Source organism: Streptopelia decaocto (genome assembly GCF_964273445.1).
Source record: "Streptopelia decaocto genome assembly, chromosome: 7".
NCBI classification, from domain to species: domain Eukaryota; kingdom Metazoa; phylum Chordata; class Aves; order Columbiformes; family Columbidae; genus Streptopelia; species Streptopelia decaocto.
The window spans coordinates 41,771,491-41,788,167 of NC_138661.1; the positions used below are offsets into that span (position 1 = coordinate 41,771,491).

A 16,677-nucleotide genomic window follows, 5' to 3' on the forward strand; every position below is an offset into this window, starting at 1 on the left:
CAAGAAAGCCTCTCCTTGGGGTGGGTGGTGCTGGTCCCTGCCTGCAGGCAGCACCACGCTGCACCCTCCTGCCTTCTCTGTGAGTGACCACATCATCTCCACTCCCTCCAGGCTCACCCATGACATCAGCCTCGAGGAGTTTGAGGATGAAGACCTCTCTGAGATCACCGATGAGTGTGGAATTAGCCTGCACTGCAAGGAGAGCCTGGCCACCCGGGTAAGTGCAATGGGGATAAGGATGGAGATGGGGATGGGCAGAGAGTGACAGTGGGGTTGGTGGGACTGTCAGCTCCCATGGAGGACCATGAGGTTCCCATGCCATCAATGCTTCCTCAGCATTACCACTGCCATGATCTCAATTCCCTCTGCTCAACGGTGCCTTCTTCTCACTGGGGCACAGCACAGACCCTTTCTGAGCCAGCCAAACCGAAGGGACAAAAAGGCATCTCAAAGCTGGTGCCTTTTGGTCCACACTGCTGGAAGGGTTTGAGTTTGTTCCTCAGGGATGAGCCTAAGGGTTTGGGCATGGCTGCAGACTTCCCCCTCATTTGAGCAGGATGGCCAGCAAGCCCCTGGCACCCGATGGTCATCCCTGGAAAGCAAAGACGTGTGAGGTGGCACCAAGGGTCCTGCACAGGACCTGCTCCTTGCCCCCATGTGCATCCCTGGCCATGGAGGTGCAGCTGGGCTGGCATGGTGAGAGCCCTCCTTTGCTTACTCAAGGCATTACTTCTGGCTTGTCAGCTGCCTTGGGCATTTTAGAAGTGGAGCAAGCATGAGGCCTGGCATGCTGGTGAAAGTGGGATGGAGGAAGAGGTTCCAGCCTCAGCAGGCAGCAGGTGAAATAATGGGAGCCATGAAGCCTGTGCAGATTCTGCAGGCAGGTCCCATCCACATCAGTCACCCCAGGGCACTCTGTGGAGGCCCTGACGGGGTTCACACCGCTATCTGAAGTGCATGAGAAGGCCACAGGGGCAGAAATGTGGAGATAAACTGAGAATTACACTTGATTTGGAATTATGCAGGGAGCCTGCATTTTGCCAATGTGTTTCATGCTAAAGGGATGCAAATTCTGGAGAAGCAATCAAATGGTTTGAGAATCATTTCATCTCTCAGGAGAAATATTTTCTCTGCAAAACTGATAAAGACCCAGTGAGGAGGGGAAAGGGAAAGGAATTGCTTGCAGATTTAAAATTAGAAAATGAGTTTGTGGTGTTGGGAATCCCTTGCTGCAGGCAGGAGGGTACAGACAGACCTCATCCCTGAGAGGTGAAGGTGTTCTGCTGGGCTCCTTTGTCTAATTCAGGACCTTCCCAGCAGAAATTCGGCTGCTGCTCCACGTCTCTGCTCTGGTCACAGCCTCCTCCTGCTCCGGGATGTTATGGCCAGGGCAGGACAGGGAGAATCCCGGGCTCATGGGCTATGCACACCAAAGGAAGAAGGGATAATGCTGGAGGCAAAAGCAAAGGCAAAGCCAGTGCTGGGTGTCCATGAGGACACAGCCACAGCAAGGGCAGAGCATTGGTTAATCCTCCTGCCTGCAATAGGTGAGGAAGGCTGGGGCTGTGGGTGCATTGCTGGATGCTTCCCATTAGCTGCCCCAGTTCTCTTCTGCTTATAGCATCACTGGGCTCTTAGGACAATATTTCTTCTTTCTTCACAGAGTGCCAGGCCTTAGCTGTGGTTTGGTAGGCAGAGAATAAGGAGGTGAGGGTACTTGCAGCTCAACTGCTGCAGCTCTTCCTTGAGGGTAAGGAAAAATAAACTGTTTTGCCATTTAAAACAGTTAACTGAGGGGTTTCTGCATCCCTGTGTCGTAATGCAGAGACCTGATCCTCGGCAGAGGGTTTTCTTGGGCTTCAGCAGCGAGCCTCGTGCCTTTCCCAGGGACAGATCAGAGCTGCTCTGCACCAACACTGGGTGCACTGAGAGTCTGCTGGGGTGGAAGGAAGATGCATGGCTGCCCCCAGGCAAGCAATGTGCTATTCATAGACACTGCAAAGGAAGAAGCGTACCACACTCAGAAAAAATGCCTACTAAAAATATGTCCAAATGGTTTATATGGGACATGGAGGATTGCCTGAGGAGCAGAACTGAAAGCGGTGACAACAATGGTGGTGAGAGGGGCTTTTCAATCCCAAATATCGAAGGCAAGAGCCAGGGAGCTTTCAAACCCAATTGCCATCCAGAGTGAGCTTGGGGCGACGGGGTTGCAGGATCCGTCTGATGGAAGCAGCCAGGCCCAGAGGGAGCAGCTTGGCCGGGTCTGCACACAGCGCAGGGGCCAGCAAATCAGTAATGACCCGCGGCCAGCATCACCGAGCTAATTGCATCACGTGGGGACGGCTGGCTTGGCAAGTCAGCCTGACGCTGGGGCCAGGGCCAGGGGGGCCGTGCACTGATGCCCTGCCCGTGGCGAGCTCCCGGTGCCAATGGTGCAGAGCTCCTGTGGTAGACAGAATGGAAGGCTGGCCCTGGACAGCGAAAGCCTGGTGACAGAGCGAGGGATGCAGGGTGAGATCAAGCTGCCAGATCACCAGAGCAGAGAGCAATGGGAAAAGGAGAAACAGAAGCTCTGTGGAGGCAGCGAGCTGCGGGGCTGGGGGCATCCAGCTGCTCCAAGCTTCCTAACTGGGCAACGAGTCTCCTGAGAGATGGGAAGACACCATACCTGCCCTAGCAGCGAGCAGGAGAGCACCGGGAAGGAGCGAGGGGACCAGCCCTGCCAGAGGGCTGGAGGCGGCAGTTGCTGGATGGGGATGTCTGGTGACCTTGGCAAGGTGGGGGCTCCAGGCAGAGCCACTTGGCAGCAAAACCCTGTGGCAGGAATGGGCAGCTAGTGTGGAGGTCAACACCCAAACAGAGGTGGGGTTTGGGTTTTTTTCAGTCTTGGTTAAATGGAGATTACTTCATTGTGGACTATTTTAGCAGCTTTCCAGAAATAGTGGCTTAGACAGAAACTGCAAGGAGGTGTAGACTGATGTTTGTGTGAGAGGGAACTCTATATGATGACGAGGACTGCACCTCATGGATGGGAAACCTTGTACTAAGAATGAGAAATGTTCCCAAATGTGGCTGAAGCACCCCTTAATTTCAACAAGAAGTCTCGGGTGAATTAAAACCAGGAACGAAGCGAGGGGTGGGCTGAGGAGAACGCTTGGCAGAGGAGTGGAGCTGCCTCAGGGCTGCTGAACTCAGGAGCGGGAATCACCAAGTCATGGGGTGTCACCCCTACCTCGCAAATGGCAGCTGGCTCCAGTGGGGCAGTCAGGCGTGTTGAGAGGAACAGTTCCTACAGAAGCGTCGGGCCTTTGAGTTTGATCTTGGTTTAGTGGCTTGGAAATCTGGGGTGACGATCCTTGGTTTCAGCAAGATGGATCCCAGTAAACAACCAGGTTGTGGTTAATAAAGGCTCAGTGCCTCATCTGTATTCCAGGAGCTGCAGAAAATAGTTAACGCAGAAATGAAAAGAAAAAATATTACCCTTATTGGAAATACCTCTGAGAGCAAGACCAAGTGCCCAAAGCAAAAAATCAGAAATAGGGCTGCACTGAGCCTTTGTCATCTGCATGAAAAGACCTGAAGCAGCCATGAAGACGCAGATATGTGGAGGAAACAAACAAACAAATAAACAAACACCCCACAAGCAAAAAACCCGCTTTGGTTTTCCAGCATAATAAGACTGCTGGAAATGCTTGGCTTCCTCTTGATGTTCACTGTCACTGACCCAGCATGCTGCTCGCCCCTGGGAGGCCAGCTGGACCCACTGCAAACAGGAAAGCAGCTGCAACGACCCAGCCAACCTGCTGATGTGCGGCTGGCATGGAGCCAGCTGCATGGGCTGGGAGCGAAGGACACAGCAGCAAGGCGGCTGCTTACTCCGGGTGGCTTTTCAGAGCCTGTCCCGTGAAGCTGCCGCTGTGATCCATCGCCAGCTGCAGCTGCAACAGGCTGGGAGCAGAGAGGCTTCTCCTGGTGCTTTGAAGATGGCAGCAGAACAGTCACAGATGGTGGTAGGGAGAGGGGACACAGTTGCTCCCTCTGCTTGGTGAGTCCCTTTTTGCTTCCCCATGCTTATACAATTTTTTTTCCCAGCTGAAGGTTTTGTTACTCCTCGTCTGACAGGGAAGGCTGGAGTAGTGAGGGAGCAGGAAAGAGCCTTTCACCTGGCCTTAGGTTATAGGAACTTGTTTCCAGAGGACTCCCGAGGCAGCCTGTTCTGGTGAAGCACTGTCCTTCCAGTTAGAAAGGCTGCCCAACATCTAGTCCTTACCCTCGCTTTGCAGATCACGGCAGGTCCTACTCAGCTGGTAAGGTGATCTATTGCTGTGTGGTTTCAGAATCACTTTGTTGTGCTACAGGCCATTAATAAGCATCTGCAGTTGGTTGTAGCTTCCTCCTAGCTATTGAACCTGGAAAGGTGTATCCCTCTTAGGGCACACATTTCTTCAAAACAGGTACTGTTTTGTTTTTCTGCATCCTTCTGGGACTTTTCCTCCTCTGTGAGTTTTCCGAGTGATTACTACAGGATTATTGAGGCAGCATCATTAGCAGCCTAGGTTGAATGTCACTAGTTGACTCAAACACACCTACCTTAGCTAGGTACAATCTATTTAGCTAGCATTTCCTCCCTCTTTTTTTTTCCTTTGCCTCTTTTTCTTTGTTAAAATCCATGTGGTTTGCCACAAGCAAACAGTGTGACCTGCCGCAGAAACACAGAACTTGTTGTATGAAAGCTAACATTAAAAACAAGGGAGTTAAACATTTAAAGCCCTGAAAGGATGGGTTTTGTTGGCAGTGCTCCTCCAGGTGCTCATCTTGTGCCTGCCGGAACTGCAGCAGGGGCAGTGGGATGAAATGGCACCCATGAGAGGGGTCGAACATTGCCTGCAGCAGGCAGAGCCCTGCCTGTGCTGGTTTTACTCCAACAGTTCAGGAGCTGGTAGCAGTGAGAGCTCTTGGAGGAGCTGCCAGAGTTGCTGGGGCTGTTTCTTCTCCCATGGTTCAAGGGACATCTTCCGTGCAGCCGGACACACAGATAGCATCAGCAGCAAAAACATGCCCTACTCCACCCCTGCCCACTGACGAGCTTTCCAGTCACCACAAACAGCTGATAGCATGTCACAGACTTTATTGCTGGTCACAGCAAACTGTGCATGTGCAAGCCCCAGTTGCTGTAACAAAGGTGGTTTGGGAAGGAAACCACTGACCTTTAAACACCTGCAGCTGTGGGGGGACATTGGTTCCTCTTTGTCCAGCAGCACACCCACGGAGGCATCCATTCCTTGCAGCCCTCGTGGGCCGTGGTGCCCACCTTGGTCCAAGGGTGCATGGGGAAGGAGCAGAGCGGCCCACAGCCAGAGCACAGCCACCACCAGTGGGTGACTGGAGAGCTAATGCCAGGCTGCCAGCTCATCGGGCATCCCTTCTGCATGGCTTTGTGTCCTGATGTGTACAAATGCAGGGTGTATGAGAAGAGGCTTGTTCAGGATAAGGGAGCCAAGGGGAACATAACTGCCGTCCTCAGCTGCCTAATGGGTGTTACGGGGAAGAAGGAACCTGACTCCTCTCAGAGCTGTGCAGAGAAAATGTCAACCCCATAGAGAGAAAATGTAGCAGTAGTGCAGCACTGGCACTAGTTCCCAACGCAGCGATGGGTTTTCCATCCATGAGAATATTCAAATGCAACAGGCAAGGCCCCAAGTGACCTGCTCCAGGAAGTGGTTGGACCAAACCTCCAACCAAAATCATTGTGTGGTTGTATGAATACCAGAACAGGAACCAAGAAAGAGCACAGTCTGCCTTGGGAGGAAGAATCATAGGACAGCCCAGGTTGGAAGGGACCTTGAAAGATCATCTGGTCCAACCTTTTGTGGGGAAGGGAGCCTAGATGAGATTATCTAGCAACCTGTCCAGTCATGTCATGAAAACCTCAGCAAATGGGGACTCTATGTGTCCCTGGGGAGGTTGTTCCAGTGAATGATTGATCTCACTGTAAAAAAATGTCCTTGTTATGCTGAGATGAAACCTGGGCGTGCACATTTGTGCCTCTCTTAGTGAATGTGATATTTACACGTACCTACAGGCACCTGCCGGGAATGAGGTGCTGGGAGTGTCCCATCACGGGGGGGCGGCGAGCAAGGACGGATGCTGCCCCGGGTCTGCCTGGGGAGGCGGAGAGGGGGTGCGGGGCTCCCCGGCTGCGGGAATAACATCCCTGCCCCTTTAAAAGGAAGATGCCGCCCGGTGCCGATGCGGCTGCACCGGCCCCCCCTTCCCCGGGCCCGGCGGGAGGCGCGGCGGCTGCGGGCCCGCCCGCTCTCCCGGTGGCCTGATCGCGGCCGCTAATCCCGGCAGGGCCATGTGAGCCGGCCGGGCGGCGGGGCCCGGGCGGCGGGCGGCGGGGAGGCCAGCCGGCTGCAGGCGGAGATGCTCCAGCTCGACCTCATCGACGCGGCGGGGGACGCGCCGGCCGAGGAGCAGACGGCGCCCGAGCCGCTGCAGAAAGAACCCCCGGCTGGGACCACGGATGTCTACAGGCCGAAGAGACCCACAACTCTCAACCTCTTCCCGCAGGTGCCTCGCAGCCAGGTGAGGCCGAGCCGGGGGGGTCGGGGAGAGCGGGCCGAGGAGTCCTGGTCGGAGGAGGGATGCTCCCGCTGCTGGGGGCTTTTGTCTCGAAGGGATGGAGGGAGAGAGAGAGAGAGATGGCGGGGCTCAGCTCGAGGGATGGCGGGGAAAGGTTCCGTTGTCCCTCCCCGCCGGGAGGGACACCCCCCGGGGATCCCTCGCCCACCGCCGCGGCGTGGGCTCGGTCCTTACTGCGGAGCCGGAGGGAGCGGTCTGCGGGCCCGAGGGCCACCGGGGGCGACACGGGGACGTGCTCATTCCCTGTCGTGCCACCCCCTTTCACTGCCGAGCCCCTGCAGGCTGTGCCCCCTGCCCAGGCTCTGTGCCCAGTGGGGGTGGATATTGGGGCTTAGGGGCCCGGTGGGTCCTTCTTCCAGCCCTTCTGTCTAGGTGGAGAGGAAACCGGCCAGGAAGGGGCAAGAGTGTGGCAGGGCGGAGCTGTACCCCCAGCAGAGCCTGTGGGGCAGTGGCAAGGTGGGGGAGCAGGGAAGGGACCCTGTAGGGATGGAGAACAAATGAGGCATGGTGTACCTAATGCATGAATGAGCCATCATGGGACGGGGCACCACGCCACAGGGATGGTGAGCCCAGTGCTGGTACTGCTGGACAACAGCTGGCTGGGCTCCAGCCCCAGGCGAGAGCAGCAACAGCCTTGGGGCAGCATGGTGACACCAGGTGCCCTGTGCCTAGCGGTGGGGACTCAGTGACCACCACTTCTGAGCAATGGCGCCTGGCAACAGAAGCATTAATGTCAGCATCCCGTGCAAAATTTGAGAGACAGAATGGCAACGCCCAAAATGGTGGCTGGGAGGATGAGGAGCTTCTGTTGTCTTGCTCGTGCTCAGATTTTGTACAAGGTCATGGATGGTTTTCCCAAAGACTGCCCACCCCAGGCAGATCTGGGGTTGCTGTCATCCCTGGGGCAGGCAACATTTCAGTGCCCCGTATGCTGACCCCCTAAGCAGTGTCCGGACTCCCTTTGCCCTGCCTCTCCTGCAAACTTCACAAACCCATGCAAGGTGCGCACCACATGGGGCTATTTTTGCCATGCTACCGCATTCAGCTATGCCTTCTGCCCAGTAGGAGGATTTTCATCGTGGTGACGTTCAGCTGAGGAGTATGAAGTGAAAGGCAGGTGTCCCTATGGGTGACAGATGGGGAGTAGTTGGAGCTGGGTGTCACCAGCCCAGTACCAGCAGCTGGTGCCAGCTCTGTGCCTGAGGCCACGGGTGGGAGGAGGAGGATGGCACAGAGCCAGGATGGGTGCCGGCAGGGCAGCTGGCACCAGGGACAAAAGCAGCAGGGCTAGGGAGGCGGGGGGAGCCCCACCAAGCATAATGGACAAGGGGACAGCACCAGCCTTGTCCCACACTGCACGGGGACCCTGAGGAGAAAGTGGCACGTGGCAGCCACATCCAGCTGGTCCTAACCAGTGTCCAGGGGTGGCAGCAGGCCTGTGGAGAGCAATTTGGTGGGAAGGGATTGTTGCATAGACAGTGGGCTGGGGAGAGGGAGCTGATGGTCACCTTGAAGGGGGATGTTAGAGGCTGTGGGGCCCCAGGCATGGCCATAGCTGGAGGTGGGAGCTTTGCTGCAGCTGGCAGCAGGAGCCTGGAGCCTGGAGCCAGCGGGGCTGGGGTCACAGGGCTGGGGTAGCGCTGTCGGTGGCATCTAGCAAGAGGCAGGAGAAGTGCCAGAGGCAGGTGAAGTGCCAGAGGCAGGCTGGCTGCAGGGTGCTTGGCATGCCTGTTCTGGGCACCTACCTCTAGCCAAAGGCAGTTTTTCCCTGCCCACGTGCAGTGCCCTGAAGAGAGGACAGGGTGCATGGCATCCCTTGGGGACTGGCCTGGGAGATCCGCCTCCACCTGAGCCAAACTGTCCTGCACACTCCTTGCCTGCCCAGCTCCCTGCTCCTGCAGGTGGTTAGAAGAGAGATCATGGCTGTGTGTCCTCTCTGAGATGCTCAGCTGGGGCACTGAGGTGCCCTCCTGTGCCTCCAGACTCCACATGCTGGGCAGGGTGTGCATGGGCAGGGCACGAGGCCACCCTCTGCTCCAGCTTCTCCTTGCAGGGCCAGGAGCTGGCTCGGGGATGTCACAGTTGCTGCTGGGCTCCCTGTGATCATCAACCCGGGCAGGTGGCCTGGATATGGTGAGAGGAACATCCCCAGCTTCTCAGAGGGGAAGAAATAGCTGCAGGGACTGTCTAAGTTCATCCTCTAAGACCTTATGAGTGTCTCTCCCACCTGGCTGGGCATTACAGACATCAGAGCACCCTGGCCCTGTGGGATGAGTGGACTTGGTAGGCTCTGCCTGCTGCGTTGCTGCCTCCTGTCCTGGTCCAGGCAATCGGCTGGCTCATGTGCTGGCCCCGTGGCACTTTACGCGCAGGGTTCGTCACTACAGCAGCTTGCCTGGCCCGCATCCCAGCCCATTGTGTCCCTGGGAAAGGCAAATGGGGTGCACCATTGTTTGCCTTGGCACAGGAGGGATGGCAGGGGCCATGCTGAAAGGTCACTGAAGTCCTGTGGTGGGGCTCTCTCCACTCCCCGCATGGAGGCAGAGATCTGACAGCCATGATTCAGCAGCAACATGGTGGAGTTTCAGGGCAAAGGCTTGCGTCATGTTGGTGGGGAAGCAAAGCAAAGTCGGGGCAGCTCCTGCCCTGCTGGTACTAGCTGCAAGTTGGTGATAAGGCCATGAGAAAATCCAGAGAGTCTCAGCTGGGCTTAGTACTTCAGCAAAAACTAAAGGTGTGGAAAATGCCACTGCTGCAGCTGGGGGAGAAACACCTGGTGCCCCAGAGGAGGGGCTGGGGCTGGGCAGCCAGGGAGAACATGGAGGTGAAGGGGAGGATGAGGACTGGGGCTGGGGCTGTGGTAGGTGGGATGTCATGCTCTGCGGAGGTGGGCAGGGAGGATTTGTCCCCTGTCTGCAGGAGGGTCCTCATTAGAGGGGACTTGGTGCCCTTTGGTCCCCAAGTCTCAGAGTGAAGCTGAGCTTGTGTTTCCCTGTGCACACAAGTGTCCACATGCATGGTCCATGGCCAGCCACCCAGGGCAGGGCAGGCAGGGCACAGCACCCACTGAAACTCCCCCAAGCATGGGCAGCACGGGCGGCCCGATCCTGCCTCACCTCTCTAGATTATTTGGATTGACATCTGCTGGTGGACTATATATATATATGTATATGCATGTGTGTGTGCATGTATAGATACATATCAATACACACGTGTGTGTATATGCATACCCCTATATATACCCAGCATGGATGACTCCAGTAGCAGGTATCAGTCCGTCTAGTAGCTGGCTCCTAGCTGTGCCGCAGCACATCCCCTGGCCCTTGGGACTTCCCCCCTTAATAACATTAGGTGGTTTGAAGGTGAGCAGGGCCAGAGGGATCAGAGCAAAGCATACTCACCTAGCCCAGGTGGGCTCTAGTCAGGCTTAGGCCTTGAATTTTTTGGCTTGGGACCATCCAGCCATGGTCTTCTGTGTCTGAGTTTCCCTGGGGCGGATGAGTGCAGCCATCCAGGCCAGGCATCTACCTCCCTCCCCACTGGCTTGTTGCCCGCGCTGCTTCAGCTGCCACACCAGCTCTTGCTGCTGCAGCATGGCGAGATGTGGGGCTCTCAGGGGGTCCCCCTGAGCACCACGTGCCCAGGCGAGGGGAGAGCCAAGCGGAGTGCTGCAGACCCACGAAGGGATGTGTGCTGCCATCGCTGTGCCATGTGCTGTTTACTGTTTGGGCTACAAGGCGGCTTTGTTCTTCTCCTCAGGACACTCTGAATAACAACTCTCTGGGGAAAAAGCACAGTTGGCAGGAGCGGGTGTCCCGGTCATCATCCCCTCTGAAAACGGGTGAGTTCTTGGGCTGCTGGCCAGGGGCAGCTCCTTGCACCTTTTCATGGCTCTCAGGAGTAACTCCCCTGGCCAGACTCTGGGGCAAGTGGTGCCAGAGCAGAAGACTGGAGAAAACATCCCACGTGGAGGCAAGGCATGTCCTGCTTGAGTCTGGTGGCATCCTTGGCCCCATTCACCACCTGGGAGCATCCCCCTCTGCGGGGTTCTCAGTGCTGCTCTCCTTTCCCTCCAGGTGAGCAGACCCCTCCCCATGACCACGTTTGCCTGAGTGATGAGGTCAATCACCAAAACAGCACAACCTCCACCAAAGACCGAGGCACGTCCACGGAGAGCCCATGCCGGCGCACAGCTGCCACTCAGATGGCACCCACCTGCGTCACCTCATCCCGGCCACCAGAAAAGCACCAGGCCACCAGCCGGCCCCCACCGCACGGTGCCAGTGTGGTGGTGGTAACATCGAGGGGCCCCGAGGCCCATCGGGACCGCATCCGATACCAGACAGACGTGAGGCTGGAGGCCACAGAAGAGATCTACCTGACACCTGTGCAGAAGAACTCAGATCCCCTGGAGACTGACAAGCCGTTTCTGTCTCAGTCCAGCGAGAATCGCATGTCCATCAGCTCTGACATTGACACCTCCGGCTATTCGGCCCTGGCAGGGAAAACCAACCCCTCCATCAGCGAGGAGGATGAGGTGCTGGACTACATGTCCTCCCCCGACAAGACAAACCTGCCCAGGGCCTCCTGCGGTGGCGGGAGTGGTGGCTCTCGGCCAGGGCACAACCTTCAGAGAGCATCGGTGAGTTCGGACACCAGCGCCCTTTCCTACGACTCGGTCAAGTACACGCTGGTGGTGGATGAGAACGTGCAGCTGGAGTTGGTCAGCCTCAAGCAGTGCTACTCAGGCTACAGTGATGAGAGCGACTCAGCCACTGTCTATGACAACTGTGTCTCCTCGCCCTACGAGTCGGCCATTGGTGAGGAGTATGAGGAGGATGCACTGAAGCGCGACTCAGTCTGCCTCTCGGAGGACTCCACCCCAGAGGCGGACATCCACTTCTCCAAGAAGTTTCTCAACGTCTTCATGAGTGGCCGGGCACGCTCCTCCAGTGAGTGCTGGGCACCAGGGGGGGTGGGCTGGTGGCTGCTGACCAGGCAGCCCTGCTTGTCCCTGGTACAAGGCTGAGGGCATGCTCTGTAGATGGAAAGCCACCAGCAGACACCAGCCGCAGCTCTGCTTGCCACAGCCTGTGGCTTTTTTCCTGGTGGCCAGGGAGGCATGGGGGGACCTGGAAAAGCCTCGTGAGCTGCAGGCAAAGGTGGCCGGAGCCATTTCAGGCTGCTTTTTTGGTTAGCCTGACGTATGGCCATGATGATGAGGAGGCTGGGTGGTCTTGCAGAGGGACAGCATCCCTCCTGCAGTGTGTCACCCCTCCCCAAGCCTAAAGAAGTACTGTGGATGGTGGCATGCCCCACCAGGCAGGGCTTCCCATGGCATGGCCAGTTCCACAGTGCTGGTGACTGTCACAGCTGCGTGGGTTGGTGCAGGGAGGTCGTGGTCCCAGTGGGGACCAGTGGGCACCAGTGCAGCAGCTCTAGCCATGCCTTCCTTTCCTGTGGTACCATGTGGCTTCATCTCAGCCGAGCCATCCCCCAGGAGCCTCAGCAGCCTGCCCAGCCCCTGTCCTTCCCTTGCCTGTGGTGCTGACTCCTCAACGCTGAGACGTCCCCCTCTGCCTTTGTCCCCAGGTGCTGAGTCCTTTGGGTTGTTTTCCTGCATGATCAACGGGGAGGAGCAGGAGCAGACCCACCGGGCTGTCTTTAGGTGAGCCTGCAAGCGCAAGTGGTGTCCCAAGCCTCTTGCAGGGGAAAGCTGGTGTGGCCCTGCCATCATGACGGGGCCAGCCCAAACTCCAGTGTTTCCAGCTTTTGGGAAGCCCTGGGGACCAAACCATTGCCCGTAGTTTGTGCCCTGTCCAGGCTGCTGCAGGTGCAAGACATCTGAGGGCAGCTGGGTCTTCTCTGAGGAGCAGCATGGGTGGTGCAATAGGGAGACCTCTGCCCTAGGTGCCAGGATACTGCCACCTTTTGAGTCTAAACCTGCTCAGATGCTTTATTCAGCATCTAAGCTCCCCATGGCTAATTACACCTGCCAGGGTACTGCCTGCCTGGGTGGGCGGTGGGCTTTGCATTGTCCCCCCAGCAGCGTACTGGCGAGAAGGCTGCCAGTGCTGCTGGCCAGCTGGGTGCTAGTGACTCCATGCCCAGGTTTGTGCCTCGCCATGCGGATGAGCTGGAGCTGGAGGTGGATGACCCGTTGCTGGTAGAGGTGCAGGCAGAAGATTATTGGTATGAAGCCTACAACATGCGGACGGGTGACCGGGGCATTTTTCCTGCCTACTACGCTATTGAAGTCACCAAGGAGCCAGACCATGTAACAGGTATGGCATCTCTGCGTGAAGCCTGCTCATGTCCCTCATTGTGTGTTCACCTCCTCTCTGCTGAGCAGAGCCTGGCGCTGAGCAGGGGGACTTAAGGAGGACCAACCTGGGCACCTGGCAGGGAGTGATGGGCACCTTCTGGTGTGATACTGGGAGCTGGTACCTAGAGCTGCGGGGAGCCTTCGTGGGCAGGGAAGCAGGCAGGGGAGGGAATATGGAGCAGGGAGGTGGATCTCGGCCCACGTTCCCTGTCACTGGAGATGATCCCCACTACATGCTCTCTCTTCCAGCTCTGGCCAAGAGCAGTGACTGGGTGGACCAGTTTCGGGTGAAGTTCCTTGGTTCGGTGCAGGTTCCTTATCACAAGGGGAACGATGTGCTGTGCGCAGCTATGCAGAAGGTAACGTCCCACCCCAGCTCTGGGAGCACAAGCACTGGCTCCCGGCAGCAGGGCAGAGCCTCAGTAGGGAGGGAAGGGAAGGGAAAGGGCGAACCATCATCACTGCTCACAAGTGCTGGGGCTTTGTCTCTCTGTCTTCCCCCCCAGATTGCCACCACGCGCCGCCTCACTGTGCACTTTAACCCACCCTCCAGCTGTGTCCTGGAGATCAGCGTGCGTGGGGTCAAGATTGCTGTGAAAGCTGATGACTCCAAGGAGAACAGCAAGGTAGCACCCTGCTCCCTGCTTGTCTTGTCCCTTCTGTGGCTACTGACTCCTGCCCCCTGTGCTACAGGCCATGTTTGCATATGAGAATGGAGGATCTCCACCCATCTAAGAGTGTGAGAAACACCATCGATGGGGTTGTAGACTCACCATCAGGGTCCCTGTGCCTCACAGGATCCTAGCTTTGGGCTGTACTGCTGGCTGATGCCCTTGCAACTGCCAAGCACATCGCTGTGCGGGGATGCTGTGAGCTGAGCTGTGCTGGTAGTCTGTCAGCTGCTCCTAAACCTTTCTGCTACTATTTTGAGTGGTGTCCTCCAGATCTGCCCTGTAATCTCTTTAGCTGGTTATGGCAGGTTGCTGATTAGTGTTCTGCGTAAGTAGCCTAGCAAAGCACGGCCAGATGCTGGGCAGAGCCAAGTGAGGGCTTTGCAACAAGCCTGGGAAACCTCCTCTACAGCTGGGGGGTAGTTTATGGCCATGGGTGCTGTGGCAGGGGGCTGGGCTGGCATCGCTACAAATCTTGCCAGTATCTAGAAGATGCCATCAACTTGGTTGATCTTTAAACTTGTATAAATATGTTCTCATTTCTGGCTGGGAGCTTTCAAACACCCAGGCTTGAATGGCTTGTTTAGTTATACATTCACCTTCTATCTGCTGCTGTTTTGGAGAACCTTCTTAGCAAGGGAGAAGGGCTGTGTGTGCTGGGCAGACAGCAGCACTGACACCCAGCCAAAGCACAGCCCAACCCTGGGCCTCCAGGGAAACCTGCTGGAGGTAGAGGCAGCCAGGGTAGGAGCCAGTATGGCTGCCTGCAAGATCACCCTGGGTGCAGGTGCTTGGACCTGCCCTGAAACTGCTGCTGGTGGCAGCCCAGGGTCAGGCTCCGGTTTATTTCACCTCTGAGTCCAAGTGCTTATTTCCAGGGGACAGAGACCAGCTGTCCCACAGAGGCGGTGGGGAGGAAAGCTTTGATGGTTCTTCTCTCTCTCCCCCAGGTAAACAAGTGTAGCCATTTTTTCCAGCTGAAGAACATTTCCTTTTGTGGGTACCATCCAAAGAATAACAAGTGAGTAGTAAGGAGGTGCAGGGTGGCTCTCAGTGGCAGCAGGGAGGCTTCACTGCCTTCCTGTTCCCTGGGTGCGGCAGGGCTGGGAAGGGGAGGCTTCCCGGCACCCTAGTCCTGAGGGCTGCCCTTCCCCCGTGAGCCCAACACTGTAGCTTTGTGCAAGAGCAACAATTGGATGGGAATTAATCCCAGCTCTGGGCATGGGCCATGGGAACTTGTGGCCACTGGGTTTTGCGGGGGGAGAGAGGGCATGCAGGTCCCAGACCCCTGTGCCTGCTTGCCTGTCAGTCCAGTCTCACCCACTCTCTCCACCTGCAGATATTTTGGATTCATCACCAAGCACCCTGCTGACCACAGATTTGCCTGTCATGTCTTTGTCTCAGAGGAGTCCACGAAGCCTCTGGCGGAGTCAGTAGGGTGAGTCCTGGCTGGATAGGGAGGGAGGCATTTGCTCCCGAAGGGCAGGAGGAAGGCGGCAGCCAGGCTGAATCCTGCCATCTCCCCACACGTGTGGGGTTTGGATCCAGCCCCAGGCTGGCACCTCTTCCCTCAAGTGAGAGGTTTGAGTTGAGAGCCAGGGCTGACGGGGCTATGGGCAGCGTATTCCTGACAGCCCTGGAACAAGGCCCGGTGCAAGGCTTTGCAGGCAGATGGCTGAAAGTCATGCACTATGCGGGGAGGGAGACCCTGCAGCTCTGATGACAGCTCTGGGTGCTGTCGCAGCTGAGCTGGGCATGGGGGGGTGAGGCGTCAAACTGCCAGTGGGGCAGGGAGCAAGGGTGAAAAGGGAAGCAGGGCTCTATAAATGCCTCGCTGGGAAAACGCTGCTCAGCTTTGCCTGGTCCTGTGTTGCAGGAGGGCTTTTCAACAATTCTACAAGGAGTATGTGGAGTACACGTGCCCCACGGAGGACATCTACCTGGAGTAGGGGCTGGCACAGGCACCTCCTGCATAGCCAGGGCTGCCATCTCGCCCCTTCCCCCTGTCGTGCATGGACAAGAGCTGCTTTGAGCCTGGAGGAGGAGCAGGCCTGGGGCAGGGCTCCCCAGGGCATGGAGCATCATCTTTTTTCATGACTCCCTTTCCTCGGGCTGGGGGACATGGGGGCGGGGGGTGGCTGGACAAATTGTGTTTATTGAACAAAATACTCTTAGTTTATTTTATGGGAGAAGCACCCACTGGGTGCCCCTGCCTGTGAGCGGTGGTGGGGTAGGCAGCAGTGTGCTCAGGCCCTTTCCTGCTGCAGGCTGGGGTGACAGCATCTCCTCCTTGTGATCATGGCCCAGCTTCCTGTCACACCCCTCTGAGGTGACTTTTAATGCAGTGGCAGAGTCGGACTCTCGCAGTATGAAGACAGAGCAGCTACAGCAAACAAGACCCATATGCTGGTTGCAGCCTGGGAGATGCGTTTGCCCTGGCTGGGCATCGCCTCCTGGCCAGGCCCTGGGGACAAGGCTGCTGGGTAGGGATGACAGAGGGAGCCCCACTGTCTCCTCTGCCAGAGCCAGCACAAGGATGAGCTGAGACAGCTCACCCCTGCCTCTGCCCCCATCCCCATTCCTCCCCTTTTGTATCTGTGCCCTGGGGAGAAAAAATTTCCTCCTCATACCTCCCTGCAGTAACTACACCCTCGGAAGGGGAGCTTTTTCTGCGCCTTTCCCCCTCTCCCCCCAGCTGTGGGAGGCAGGGGCAGGGCTGGGCCACCCCAGAGTTGTGGGGCTCAGCCACTGTGCAGAGCTGGGTGGGTGCCTGCCAGCAGCAGGGCAGGGAAGGGCTACAGCCTGCAGGGAGCCAGTTCAAGGCAGAAGCGTCTCCTGGTCCCTGCAGCCAGCAGTCTCTGTGCTTCAGCTGGATCTGCTGTGATGGCAACAACTATTAAATATGATGGTTCATGGAGCATGGCTGCTGTGCTTTTGTCCCATTGCAGTGGGTTTGGGCCCTAGCTTGCTCCTTCCCTTGGGACCCCAAGAAGAGCTGGAGCTTCTTGGGTTTGGTCCTGCAGGCCAGAGATC

At 57.1% G+C, this 16,677-nt stretch overlaps 1 protein-coding gene across 1 annotated transcript; it reads left to right on the forward strand.

Annotated features, from left to right (window-relative positions):
* Positions 1-6,331: 6,331 nt before the first annotated feature.
* MAPK8IP1 (mitogen-activated protein kinase 8 interacting protein 1) lies at positions 6,332-16,561 on the forward strand. The gene is made up of 10 exons (XM_082057379.1): positions 6,332-6,591; positions 10,408-10,489; positions 10,725-11,600; positions 12,241-12,316; positions 12,760-12,932; positions 13,223-13,332; positions 13,480-13,599; positions 14,595-14,665; positions 14,984-15,082; positions 15,521-16,561. The coding sequence occupies exons 1-10, from the start codon at positions 6,430-6,432 to the stop codon at positions 15,591-15,593; spliced, it is 1,842 nt and encodes a 613-aa protein (XP_081913505.1). The 5' UTR covers positions 6,332-6,429; the 3' UTR covers positions 15,594-16,561.
* The last annotated feature ends 116 nt before the right edge of the window (positions 16,562-16,677 follow it).